Below are 14184 nucleotides of genomic sequence, written 5' to 3'. Positions count from 1 at the left end.
GCATGCACTGGGTACACATATGTATGTGCAAGTCAAATACTCATATACATCAAACAAATAAATCTAAATGTTTCTCCTCTGTCCAACCTGTTCTGCGTTCACATGGCCCTGACAGAACTTGTCAATTTCATCCTTGCCATCTCATCTTCTGTGGGTCATATACTCATGGAGGAAATTGTCACAGAAAGATAATTAATATAATACTGGTATCTACCTGTCTGTTTGTCTATCTATCTATCTATCTATCTATCTATCTATCTATCTATCTATCTATCTATCTATCTATCTAACTATCTGTTCATCCATCCATCCATCCATCTTTCCTTTATAAATGATGACAACTAAGATATACTCAGAAAAGGTCATTGTAAGTCTTATTTGAAATAGAGCATATAACTTCTGAGATCTTGGGAGGATTTTGAAGAAAGAACTATGCCCAGAAATGATCATTTAAGGTTATAAAAGCAAGGAAATATTCCTTATTTTATAAAACACAATCTTATCTATTGCTATATTTAAGTGTCATGAAGGGTCTGGGATGTGGTTCAGTAGTACAGTTCTTATGTAAGATGAGCAAAGCCCTGGGTTCAGTTCTCAGCTGTGCAAAAACAAAACAAAACAAAATCTAAACATTCACAAGCACTGGGGGCTTTGTGAAGATGGATTTCACTCTGTCTAATTTCTTTTAGACTGATTTATTTTATATTATGTGTATGATGATATGCATCTCTACTTCCCTAAGAGGTTAGAAGAAGGTAATCAATCACCTGGAACAGATTACAGATGTCTGTGAACTGCCATGTGGGTGCTGGAAATCATACCAAGGTCTTCTACAAGAGCAGCCAGGGCTCTTAACTAGCACGTTATCTTACAGCCTCTTGGCTCAGTTTTTACCAATACAGTAAATACAGTTTGGGGCTCACAAACATTGGATATCTTTCTTAAAATGAAAGTCTCGGTAAACTCCTGGGTGTGTCAGTTTTCCATTTCTGGTTTTGCAGTTTTCCAATTTCTCCTTATTCCTTTGCCTGACACAGGCCAAGCCTTTGCTAAGTCAGTTCAACTCTAAGAAGCTTTAACCATAGATGCCTTTATACTTTGGAATGGACTGGTGTCTTTATAAACCTATTTCTTTTTTCACTTAGATGGAGAGATCACTACAACTGGCCAATCGGTCTATTGACCAGGATTTTATCCTGCTGGGTTTGTCTGCCAGTAAAGACATCAGGGACGGCCTGTTTGTTATCTTTCTGACGCTTTACCTGCTGATCCTCTTAGAGAATATGCTAGTCATCTACCTCATCAGCAGCCACTGTGAATTGCTCCACAAACCCATGTACTTCTTCCTGGGCAACCTCAGCTGCCTGGAAATGTGCTATGTGTCAGTCACCATGCCCACCCTACTTCTGGGCCTGAGGTCCAGCCCTTACCATGTGTCCTTCTCATTCTGCATGGCTCAACTGTTTTTATTCATCTCTCTCATTGGCACCAAGTGCACTCTTCTGGCCTCCATGGCCTATGACCGCTACGTGGCCATTTGCCGTCCACTGCACTACTCACTGATCATGAGGCCCCAGGTCTGTTGGGGATTGTCCTTGTTCTCCTGGGTGGGTGGACTGCTGGTTTCTGTGATCAAGACTACATGCATTGCAAGTATGTCCTACTGTGGCTCCAATGTCCTCAACCACTTCTTCTGTGATGTCTCTCCACTGCTCAACTTGTCCTGCACCCATGTGGCTCTTACAGAGCTGATCGAATTTATTTCAGCCATTGTCATCTTCTGTGGGTCATTGCTCATTGCTCTGGCCTCCTATGTGGCCATCGGCCGGGTGCTGCTCCAAATGCCTTCAGCAGCTGCAAGCCACAAAGCCCTCTCTACATGTGCCTCCCACCTCCTCATAATGGGTCTTTTTTACTCTGTGGTCCTCTTTATGTATTCCAGGCCCAGCCATGTCAAATCCACAGACCTCAACAAGGTGCTATCAGTCATCTATACGGTGGCCACACCAATGTGCAGCCCAATCATCTACTGCTTGAGGAATAGGGAGGTCCATGCAGTGTTGAAGAGAACCCCTTGTCTGTGCTGAGATTCTTGAGAGAGCTGATGCCATTTCTCTCCTGGTTTGAAAAGCAATTCATGGCCAAATACGCATAAAAAATTTCAAAGGCAGAGAGAAACATGGTAGGCATTTCTGGAACATTGTATAAATGGACTTCTTAAAGACAACATGAAAAATAAGAATTACAGGGGCTAAAAGGATGGCTCAGTGAGTAAAGACAATTGCTCTCAAGCCTGATGTCCCGAGTCTCCAGGACTCACATTAATAACGTATATATGATACATTAATAAAAGCGGCGGACTGATAGCCACAGGTTGACCTCTGATCTTCACACATGCATGGTGGCATGTATATACCCCAATATACAGACAGAAAAAGTGTCTTAGGGTTACTTTTGCTGGTGACAAAACACCATGACCAAAGCAACTTGGTGGCAGAAAGGGTTTATTTGGCTTTCACTTCCACATTATTGTTTATTATTGAAGGAAGTCAGGACAGGAACTCAGAGCAGAAATCTGGAGGGCAGAGTGGATTTAAAGATCACAAAGAGTGCTGCTTGTTCAACATGGTTTATCCAACTCAGGATCATCAGCCTAGGGTGTGACAACACCCACAATAGGCTGGTCCCTCCCACATCAATTATTAATTAAGTTCCACATGCTTGCCTGTAGCCAGATCTTATGGAAACACTTTATCCATTAAGGTTCTCTCCTCCAGATGACTATAGCTTGTGTCAAGGTGATATAAAACTTGCCAGCACAGAAGAAAAAGAAAGAAGAATGGAAGTAAGGAAAGAAGAAAGAGAGGAAGGAAGGGAACGTTCCTGAATAAAAACAAAACAAAAATAGTTGTGAAGAGGAATATCAACAAAGAAATATATCTACCCAGTAAATGCCAGAAAGATTAACATCTTGTCTATTAAATGCAAACTTGAGAAAAGATTATCATTTATTCTTTGCATCCTAATGTACATATGCTACGTATGTCTGTAATTACAAACAGTGAACAAAATATACATATATAAATGGTCACTGCAAAACTATGACATTTGGAAGAGACACTATACAAATAAATCTCGAAATGATTGGAAATAACTCAAAGATACATTTAAAGATTATTTACATTTATACTATACATGTTGTGAAAGGATTAAACTGCATCTGTGGTTACTGACATGGGAAAGACAATGAAGGTAGGTGGTTGAGCTGAAAATAAAAGAGACAATTACATGATTGTGTCATTCTTATAAGACAGCAATGTCAATGTTAGAGTTAGGAGTAACTATTTACACTAATATGTATCTAGAAAGGATTCTGAAAGAATATGTTATATATTATAGTTAATCACTGCTAGAACTGTTTTCTTAATGAACACAACCACGGGAAACTCGAATTTTCTATTTTATATGCTTACTATTTTGCATTAAGTTTGTATTAGCTTCATAAATGAATTAATAAATTAATGAATTAAAAGAGGAAATAAGCTATATTTGGTAGCTCATGCCTTACACCTCAGCACTCTGGAGGCAGTTTTCTGTGAGTTCATGACTAGCCTGGTCTAAAAAGCAAGTTCCAGGCTAGCCAGGGTTACATAGTGAGATGCTGTCTGAAAAAAAAGAGGAAATGAAAAGAAAAGAATGACCTTGACTTAATGACTTGCTCATCATACTGGAGGATTTTGGAAATTTTATTTTGAACAGTAGTTTGTGTTGATAATCACTCAAGAGAAATGGGTATGTTCTAACTATTTTTATGATAAAATTAAATGATGTTAAGGGGGGGATGAAATATACTCCCTAGCTTCCCTGGCTCTTAAGTTGACTTAAAAGTTGGCAATTCTCAAGGTCCTACATCTGGGCAATACACTGTTACCATCTTACTGTATTTCCTGTAGATAATAGAATTCAGTTTCTCATTCTCATAGGAAAGAACTTTATCAACTGAACTATCTCCCAGCCCTGTGACCGACATTTTTTCATCAGACATGAATAATCACCTTTTTAATGATGTCATAGTGTCCCATTGTATTAATGTTTTGTACACAGACAACCTGCTGTTAGTTTCTTGGTATTTCTTTAGGGATGTGGACAATGGAAACTTGCTCATGTTCATTCAGGCAGTACTAGTTGAGCTCAGAGGAGGAAGAAAGAACACATGAATGTGGAAGGATGGAATGTTTGGGAGGTAACAAGGATTGGGAGTGGTGGTATTGATACAGTCAAGATACACTGTATACATAAATGTAGATGTTGAAGAATAAATAGAAGTCTTTTCAGATTTTTAAAATGGTATTCACAGAGGCTGGAGAGATGTAACAACTGTTTAGAGCACTGATTGCCCCTCCAGAGGACCCATATTTAATTTCCAGTACCCATATGGTGACTCACAACTGTCTGTAACTACAGTGTCAGAGGACTCAGTGCTACCTTCTGGCTTCTATGGGTATTAGTCACTTACACCTGTATACATATACATGCAGGAAAATATTCACATACAAATAATAGCAATTAAAAATTAATAGCAATTAATTAAAAAATTAAAAATGTTTTCAATTGCATTAGATCAAAGACTTCAAAGCAGAATCAACCCACATGCCCATTAACTGGTAAAGGGGGACATCACACAATGTAATGTTATTTGAGTAGAGAAATAAATTACTAATTTATGCAGCAATGTATACAGCTTTCAAAATATGTCAGTCACAATAGCCATACATTATTATAAAGTTTCTAGAACTGATGAATCTACAGAAACAATATAGACTGTTGGTTTCTTGGGGCTTGGGGCAGTAGTTGGTGGATATTAAGAATGATCTAATAGGTCTGAGTTTGTTTTGGGGACAAATAAAATATTTTGGATTTAACAGTGTTGATGGCTGCATAAGGAAGCAAAAAAGAAAACATTGCATTGTATTTAAAAGATGAAATGTATGGTGTGTGAATTGTATTTTTTAAAATAGATACTAGTAATTTAAGGCCCTCTCCAAGGACCCGACCCAATCATAGGGTCAATCTCAGGACCAGTTCATGGTTCTGTGGAGAGCTACTTGGACCTCCTTGTTCCGCAGACAGTAGATGACTGGGTTGCACATGGGGGTGACTACTGTGTAGATGACAGACAACACCTTGTTGAGATCCATGGCTTCTATGCGTTTGGGGCGGGCATAGATGAAAATAGTGACTGAGTAGAATATACCCACCACAACCAGGTGGGAGGCACAGGTGGAGAAGGCCTTGTAGCGGGCGGTGGTAGAAGGCATGCGCAGAACTGCCCTGCCAATAGCCACATAGGAGGCCATAGTTGTGAGGAAGCAACCCCAAAGGATGACAATGGCTGAAATGAAGTCTACCAGCTCTGTGAGGGCCACATGAGTGCATGACAGGTTGAGTAATGGGGAGACATCACAGAAGAAATGGTTGAGGACATTGGGGCCACAGTAGGACAGGGTGGCAATGCAGGTGGTCTTGACCATAGAGACCAGTAGCCCACCTAGCCATGAAGTCATAGCCAAGCCCAGACAGACCTGGGGTCCCATGAGTACTGGGTAGTGTAGTGGGCGGCAGATGGCCACATAGCGGTCATAAGCCATGGATGCCAGAAGGATGCACTCTGTGCCCACAAGGACAATGAAGAAGAAGAGTTGTGTCATACAAGCTATGAAGGGAATATGGTAGAGTCCATTCCATAGTCCCATGAGTAGGGTGGGCATGGTGACAGACACATAGCACATCTCCAGGCAGCTGAGGTTGCCCAGGAAGAAGTACATGGGCTTGTGGAGCTCTCTGTGACTGCAGATGAGGTAGATGATGAGTGTGTTCTCCATGAGTGTCAGCAGGTAGAGAGTCAAGAAGACAGCAAATAGGGCATCCCTTATGTCCAACCTTGTGGACAATCCCAGCAAGAGGAACTGCTGAACCCTGGTCATGTTGGCCAACTCCAAGGACCTCTCCATCTGTAGAGAGACAAGACAATTGTTATCATCTGTCCTTCAGAAGCATCATAGTGAAAGTAGAAGGATGTTCACAGTGCATTTTACCTCTAGTGGTCATTTCCAGGGATCTCTCCATCTGTAGAGAGACAAAGAAAACTGTTGACATTCTATCCCTGGTGATACATGGCAATAAAATGTTTTAAGATATTCAGAGTATTGGAAGATCTGCAACACATTGGTCAGTCTAATATCTGTTGGAGTTGTTACAGCAGATTTATGGGACACTATGTGAGTATGACATCTCACTGTTATTGAGTCTATGACTTCATACAGAGCACCTTAGAGGTGGGAGAATCATGCATGATGTTTCTCAGAATGTATTACAACAAAGCAAGTGAATCAATGAATAGTAAATTCCTCCTTCATATAGAGACTAAATGCACTCAGGTGTAGTGGTTGTTTAATTCCAGCCCTTGGCAGGGCCAGGCATATCTCTGTGAGTTGGAGGCTTGCCTGGTCAGTGAATCCCAGGTCAGCCAGTGAGATTGTGTCTAATATATATTTTATATAATACATACATTATGCACAAATATATTATATATTTATATAATTATATATGTATAATATATGTATTATATATACATATATGCATATATTCATACACAAACACATATATGTTTGGAAGAGGGCTCAGTGAAAAAAGTGATTGTTGACTAAGCATGAAAACATGATTTTTACATCGTCAGAAACACCACGAAGCTAGATACTGTGGCATATTTGTGTAGTTCCAATACCCTTATGGCTAGCTGGAAGGCAGAAAAAAGAGAATTCCCTGAAGCCCAAGGGCCAGGTAGCCTGGTTTATACACTGATGAACATGAAACACTAATTTAAACAAGGTTGACCATGAGGACTGACACTTGAGGTTGTCTTCTGACCATGTGTGCACATGTGCGTGTACAGAAACACACACTACAAATATATATGTGTATGTGTGTGTGTGCACACACACACATATCATGAAGATAAAAATTATACTTTGTCAGTATTATGTAGTCTTTTTGGCCATGTTTTGATTTTGTTCAATAAGTGACACATGCATTGAGACTATTCTAAGCCAGATGGTCATGGTGCACACCTTTTATACCACACCTTTTATTCCTGAAGCAAAGAAGGCAGATTGCTGTGAGTTCGAGGTCATCCATGTCTACAGAGCAAATTCCAGGACTGCCAAAACTTCCCAAAATAAAATCTAGCTTGAAAAGCAAAAGCCAAACCAAAACAAAGCAAAATAAAATAAAACAAGAGAGTACTCTATAAACTCTAGAGCAATAGTCTCTCTCCTTATTCCTCTTTTTCCTCCTCTCTCTCTCCCTTCTCCTCTCCTCCTCCCTTTTGATTCTTTCAAAAAGAACACTGTGAAAAATGCTGTCATTACCCATATTTTATAAGAAAGACACTATAGATCATAGCACTAATATGGGGCCAAAGGGACCACTCAGTGGTTAAAGCAGCTTGCTACCAAGTCTGACAACCTGGGTTTGATCCCTGGCCCCTTCCTGTTGGGGAAAGTGAGAACAGATTCCTGACACAGCTGTCTGTTGACTTCTACACATGCCATGTATGACGCCAGCACACATGTGGCAGTCTCTCTCTCTCTCTCTCTCTCTCTCTCTCTCTCTCTCTCTCTCTCTCTCTCTCCTCTCTCTCTCTCCATTTTTTCATTAGAGATTAAAACTCAATTAAAATGACTTGCTCTAAATTGTACAACCAACATGGGAAATGGGATTAAATCTCTGGATGATTCAAGCCCCTGTCCAGTCACAGTCTCTAATTGTTATTCCCTGGTCAGTGCTGTTCTATGGCAGCCACAGAAGCATCAAATGATAAAACACTATGGCACTAGTAATAGTCACTATGTACTATGCTCTTCCTTGGGTCAAAGTCTCTGTTGTTGCTTCTCAAAATTTAGCCCTTTAAAGCTTTATGAGTCTTGATAAAGATGTCTTATCATTGCATCATCACAGCAGACGTCAGGATGGAAAAGAGCCATACTCAAGACATGGGGGAGGGAGTGAATGAGTGGAGCTGGTTTACAAAGTGGGCTCTCATCAAAGTTCTGTGTCCTGACATCTTAGGTACCTGACAGCGAGTGAAATATGGTTTATATGCACAGTGGTGTTTTATGCAGTTGTAAAGGAGAATTAAATAATGTTTCCAGAAAAAAGGCTGTAACGGAAGATCACCATGTTAAGTGAAATAAGTATTGAATATTTCCTCTCATACATGAAATCCAGGAATTAAATATAAAGATGGATACATTAGGAGAAGCAGGGAGGAGAGTCACAGAGAAGCAAATTTTGTTTAAAATGCTACAATGAAATTGAATACTAAGATTTTATTAAAAAAATAGAAGCCAATTGTTTTGGAGGTCCATTAGGTGACCGTTGTAATATTGCCCACTCTCCAGGCGATGACTCCACAACCATGTGCATATGAGTAGCACTACTGGGACTTAGGGGGTTATTTTTTTAATAGAAGGAAGATATATTGGAATGGACTGGGTGGATCACAGGGAGAGGATAAGGGTGGATATGATCAAAACATTATATTCATGTATTGAATTAAAAAACATCCAAATTAGAATAATCAAATTTTAAAATTCTATATTCTTTCTTTGATTCCCTAGTATATTTCAGAATTTTGGTTTGGTCAGTTTCCCACTTTATAGGTTTAAATATTGACCTAGACAAACTAAGAAGAGATCAATGATTTTTTTTGCCAAGTTTTCATAAGAAAGATAATATTCTTGTGCCTTTACGGTAGAAGCTGTGTGTGTGTGTGTGTGTGTGTGTGTGTGTGTGTGTGCATGCGTGTAACAGTAATCAATATCTCCAGTTTTTGAAGACCGTCAGAAAAGTTCACACCAGTCTTATTACCAGAGGGGTATGCCTATGCCCTTTCTCAAACAGTAATCTATATCTGAACAGCAGCAAGGGGCTGATTCTGTCTGTGTTGCTGCACATGAGCTTCCCGTTAGCTTGGACTTTTGTCTGGGTAGTAGGTCTTTCCACAAACTTACACACACAAGAGCTATCAAGAGTTAGGTTCTGACAATCTGAGTTGGGTTCTATTTGTGGTTGAAAATGGAGTCTTCATCATCCAGGCTCAGGACTGAGGCCAAAATTCTGAAGAGTTTGGTAGTGACTTCACTACGGACCACTCCCTTTCTTGTAATTCTCCTAATTTGTTCCCCCTCTTCCCTGGTTCTGTTTTGAAGTTTCATTCTCTCTCTCTTCACAATGATTCCACTCACTGTTCAACTCTTCTATGAATGTTTTCTGGGTAACATTTCCTGACTAACAGATTGAAATGTAGCGAAGTTCTCCATAAAAAAAAAATACAAATATTTACCAGTCACCCAAAGTGTCTCAGCACTCCAGAGAACCAGAAGACACACCCAGTCCTATCTCAGTTTTGTAATATGCAAACCACTCAGCAGCATCTGTATTGGATTCATGTGTTGTATAGCCTGATTCTGAATGCTGGCCAGAGTAATATAAGCCATAATGATTTCCCAAATCTGTGCTCTGGACAGGTTACTGGATCTCTTCAAGTATCAACTGTATGTTTTTCAAGATGAGAGACAATCATCTTTTACTCTGGTGAATATAATTTTGCTGCCCCACAATGGAAGTTGAAATATCATGTTAAATACAAGCCTTTACTGTAGGTCTTGAGCTCATAAATTAAACAGGGACAGGTTGAAGATCTCTTGTCTAAAATAAAACCCAGAGATTTTTCTCAACAACACTATTGGCTAGAAGATGGTATTAAATAGTCATTAATTCTATTCCATTTCACGTATGCTCATGAAGAAAGACTTTGAACAAAGAGAGCAGCACACGAGAAGAACGGATATATTGCCATTAGACAGGTTGAATTGTTAACACCAAAATGTTTGAAAACCTTGAAACTGCATGTCTCTAGGAATGGCTTCAATTACTTCAACCTAATTTTTCTTCTCAACTATTTCCCTTCTTTGAAGTGAATAGATTTTATAATAAACTTTAGAACCCAGGTTCATATCATTGGGATGCAAACTGAACCTTTGTGGAAACCAGAGACTTTAGTTACCCCGACAGATGATCTCTCTTTTGTAAGTGCATGGTATCTAAGGAATCACCTGATTCTAGCATGCTGTCAATCTCACTATCTATACCCATTTTTACATATATTTTATATGATGTTATCAAAAGCAATAAGTGAATGTCTTTCAAGTATTTGGATCTGATACCTAATAAACTACTGTGTGTTCTATACAAGTTTCTTTTCCTGTGGGCAAGCACACACACCTGTTATTACATATATGTAACTCCAGCTCTTCAAGGCTGAATGAGTTGGGAGGGCCACAAGTTTGAGGCCACCATGATCTTGACTAAAGAAACAGTATATTCTTTCTGCTGATCCTCACTTTTAGGTAAGGTCTCACATAGCCCAGAACTTATTATCTAGTGGAAGATAATCTAGGCTTATGTCCCCCCCTCCTTGCCTCTAGTTCCTGAATTCTAAGATTACAAATATGTGACATCATCCTGTCTTTATGTGGCTGGGTTCAAACCCAGGACTTCTTTCATGTTAGCCAAACAGTTGACACCTGAAATATAGCCTCATCCCTGTTGTCCCTTGTTTCACCCCTTCAAAGAACTTTTCTGAGTCTTCTCACCTGCTGGTTGAATGTAGAGAGGTACAAATCCTTTCTTGCTGATGCTGAATGCGGAGTAGGTTCTGGTGATGGCCAGATGGAACCAGCTGACCCTAAGGAGGGGCTGCCAAGACATGGAACCTTTCAGTACATCTTGAGAGAAACTGTCCTTGGTCTTGAACCAAACACACACACACACCCACACATCCCCGTGTTACTGTCCTCGAATTTCCCAGTCACTGAGTTGACTATACTGTGAGAGAAGGCAAAGACACAAGCTTAAACCAGCTCTCTAGACCTGAGAGGATTCCCTGGTCCCTGTGGATTAGATAAAATAGGGAAAGGAAAGCTTCAGAGACGATGGAAAATGAGGACCAGTGCCCGAAGTTGTCCTATGACCTCCATGAATGTGTTAAGACATGTGTGCATACACAAAAAAACTTTCATTCCAGATTTTACTTGTTTTTTAAAAGTTAAATATATGTATGAGTTAGACATATTTTCATACTAAAATATGAAAAACATTTGGGCTAGAGAAATGGCTCAACAGGTTAAAAGTATTTACTGTTCTTGCAGAGGACTCAAGTTCATATCGCAGCATCCATATTGAATGGCTCATAAAAGCATGACTGTTGGTCACTCTGCTCTGGGGGATTCTGATGCCTATGAGTGCTGTGGGCATCTGCACTCACACGCACCTATGCAGCACATACACATACAAGTGAATACATAATTAAAATAATGAAATAAAGACAACACAAATTATGTTTTACTCTCATATTTTATGTTGTAATTATTACAATTAACTATTATATACAAATATTATCGATAGGCATTTAAATATATTCTCTCTTTTTTGTTTCAAACAATGCCTCAGTAAGCTTTTAAGTTGTTACATGGTATCTGTCTATTCTTGTAGACTTCTACTGGCTCACTTGATAAATATATATCAGTCAATTAGCAATAAAAATTACAGGACTAGCAAATGTGCACATATGAGTGAAATTAAGCATGTATACATGTGGGCTAGCAGATGCATATTATTCATGAACTTTCATGTATTATTCATTAACTTTGATCATTTTTTTCTTTTAATAACTTTTTTCTTAATGATTTTCCTGAGCTGAACTCCTAGAAAAATATTTTCTATAGGTTTTAGTTCACACTTAAAAATTACTAGTAGTAGTTGGGCCATGAAAGATTTGAACCAGGGTGTGAGAAGTTCATGTATGGAAAATGGTGACTAAGGCCAATGGAGAGTCTTCTTCAGCACAGTGTGGACCTCCTTATTCCTTAAACAGTAGATGATAGGGTTGCAGAGAGGTGTGACCACCATGTAGATGACAGACAGCACCTTGTTGAGGTCCATGGACTTGATGCGGCTGGGGCGGCAATAGATGAAGAGAGCCGCTGAGTAGAAAATGCCCACCACTACCAGGTGGGAGGCACAGGTGGAGAAGGCCTTGCGCCGGGCAGCAGCTGATGGCATGACGGAGTACAGCCATTCCCGATGGCTGAGTAGGGAGGCCAGGGACACCAGGAGTGTTCCACAGAAGATGACAATGGCTGAGATGAAGTCTACCAGCTCTGTGAGGGCCACGTGGGTGCAGGACAAGTTGAGCAGAGGGGAGACATCACAGAAAAATTGGTTGAGGACATTGGGGCCACAGTAGGTCAAGCTTGCAATGCATTTTGTCTTTATTGCTGAGACCACCAGCCCACCCAGCCACGAAGACAAGGCTAAGCCCAGGCATACTTGGGGCCTCATGAGCAGTGGATAGTGTAGTGGGCGGCAGATGGCCACATAGCGGTCATAAGCCATGGAGGCCAGGAGGGTGCACTCTGTGCAGATGAGAGAAACAAAGAAGAGGAGTTGCGTCATGCAAGTTACAAAAGAAATATGGTAGGGCCCGGTCCATAGCCCCACAAGTAGAGTGGGCATGGTGGTTGACACATAGCATATCTCCAGGCAGCTGAGGTTGCCCAGGAAGAAGTACATGGGCTTGTGGAGCTCACTGTGACTGCAGATGAGGTAGATGATGAGTGCGTTCTCCACGAGTGTCAGCAGGTAGAGACCCAGGAAGATGACAAACAAGGTATCCCTTATCCCCAGCCTTGTAGGAAAACCTAACAACACAAATTGATGGACTCTGGTCATGTTGGTCAAATCAAGTGATGTCTCCATCTGTGGAAAGCAAAGTAGCATTGTTCAAAAACAAGCAGAATGCACAAACTTAGGAGAATGTTCACACTTCCTGGGGAAATCAGTGGTGCTGAAACTGTCCAGACAGCTAGCATATTAGCCAATCTTTGAAATAAACTCTAAGCATGGTTCCTGTTTATATTGGTTACTTTTCTTACTGCTGTGATGAAGCATCATGGCCAAGGTAAATCAGGCAAGAGTGAGTTTACTTTAGCTAATAGCTTCAGGGATGGGCAGATAGGACGTCAATGACATGCAAGGCAGCTGGATTGGGAAGCAGATAGTACACATTCCAATGGAAAACTTGAAACAGCCAGCGAACTGGAAATAGACTGTGGTTGTGAACCCTCAAAGACAAACCCCCAGTGATGAACTTTCTCCAGCAAGGCCACTCTGTCTTTCGGAGTATGAAGTTGTCAAATAACTGAGTCGATGGGAGATGGTTTTTATTCAAATCACCATACAAGTCCCCATATAAATCTGTGAAAACACACGTACATGCACACACACACACATGTGCATGCGCATGCACACACATACGTGTGCGCGCATACACATACACACACACACACACACGCACACACACATCCCACTAAATAGAATGTAATTTTTTTATTATTATTATTAACTTGAGTATTTCTTATATACATTTTGAGTGTTATTCCCTTTCCGGTTTCCGGGCAAACATCCCCTCCCCTCCCCTTCCTTATGGGTGTTCCTCCCAACCCTACCCCCCCCATTGCTGCCCTCTCCCCAACAGTCTAGTTCACTAGGGTTCAGTCTTAGCAGGACCCAGGGCTTCCCCTTCCACTGGTGCTCTTACTAGGATATTCATTGCAACCCTACGAGGTCAGAGTCCAGGGTCAGTCCATGTATAGTCTTTGGGTAGTGGCTTAGTCCCTGGAAGCTCTGGTTGGTTGGCATTGCTGTACATATGGGGTCTCGAGCTCCTTCAAGCTCTTCCAGTTCTTTCTCTGATTCCTTCAACAGGGGTCCTGTTCTCAGTTCAGTGGTTTCCTGCTGGCATACGCCTCTGTATTTGCTGTATTCTGGCTGTGTCTCTCATGAGCGATCTGCATTCACATTTTGATCATCCGTCTTGAGTTTCATTTGTTCTAGGCATCTAGGGTAATTCAAGCATTTGGGCTAATAGCCACTTATCAATGAGTACATACCATGTATGTCTTTCTGTGATTGGGTTAGCTCACTCAGGATGATAGTTTCCAGTTCCAACCATTTGCCTACGAATTTCACAAAGTCATTGTTTTTGATAGCTCAGTAATATTC

General features: G+C 40.6%; 3 protein-coding genes across 3 annotated transcripts; 1 reads left to right on the top strand and 2 right to left on the bottom strand.

The window, feature by feature from the left end:
- Nucleotides 1-1145: 1145 nt before the first annotated feature.
- On the top strand, nt 1146-2087 carry LOC116892730 (olfactory receptor 5-like). The gene has a single exon (XM_032894604.1). The coding sequence runs from the start codon at nt 1146-1148 to the stop codon at nt 2085-2087; it is 942 nt and encodes a 313-aa protein (XP_032750495.1).
- A 2985-nt stretch (nt 2088-5072) lies between these two features.
- LOC116892733 (olfactory receptor 5) lies at nt 5073-6011 on the bottom strand. The gene has a single exon (XM_032894606.1). It carries the CDS (start codon nt 6009-6011, stop codon nt 5073-5075), a length of 939 nt encoding a protein of 312 aa, XP_032750497.1.
- Nucleotides 6012-11937: 5926 nt separating this feature from the next.
- On the bottom strand, nt 11938-12900 carry LOC116892727 (olfactory receptor 5-like). Its single transcript, XM_032894601.1, has one exon. The coding sequence runs from the start codon at nt 12898-12900 to the stop codon at nt 11938-11940; it is 963 nt and encodes a 320-aa protein (XP_032750492.1).
- Nucleotides 12901-14184: the final 1284 nt, after the last annotated feature.

The sequence above is a fragment of the Rattus rattus genome, chromosome 2, assembly GCF_011064425.1.
Source record: "Rattus rattus isolate New Zealand chromosome 2, Rrattus_CSIRO_v1, whole genome shotgun sequence".
Classification (NCBI taxonomy): Eukaryota; Metazoa; Chordata; class Mammalia; order Rodentia; family Muridae; genus Rattus; species Rattus rattus.
The sequence above is the reverse complement of the archived record's forward strand: the minus strand, read 5'-3'. Positions and strand labels throughout refer to the sequence as shown.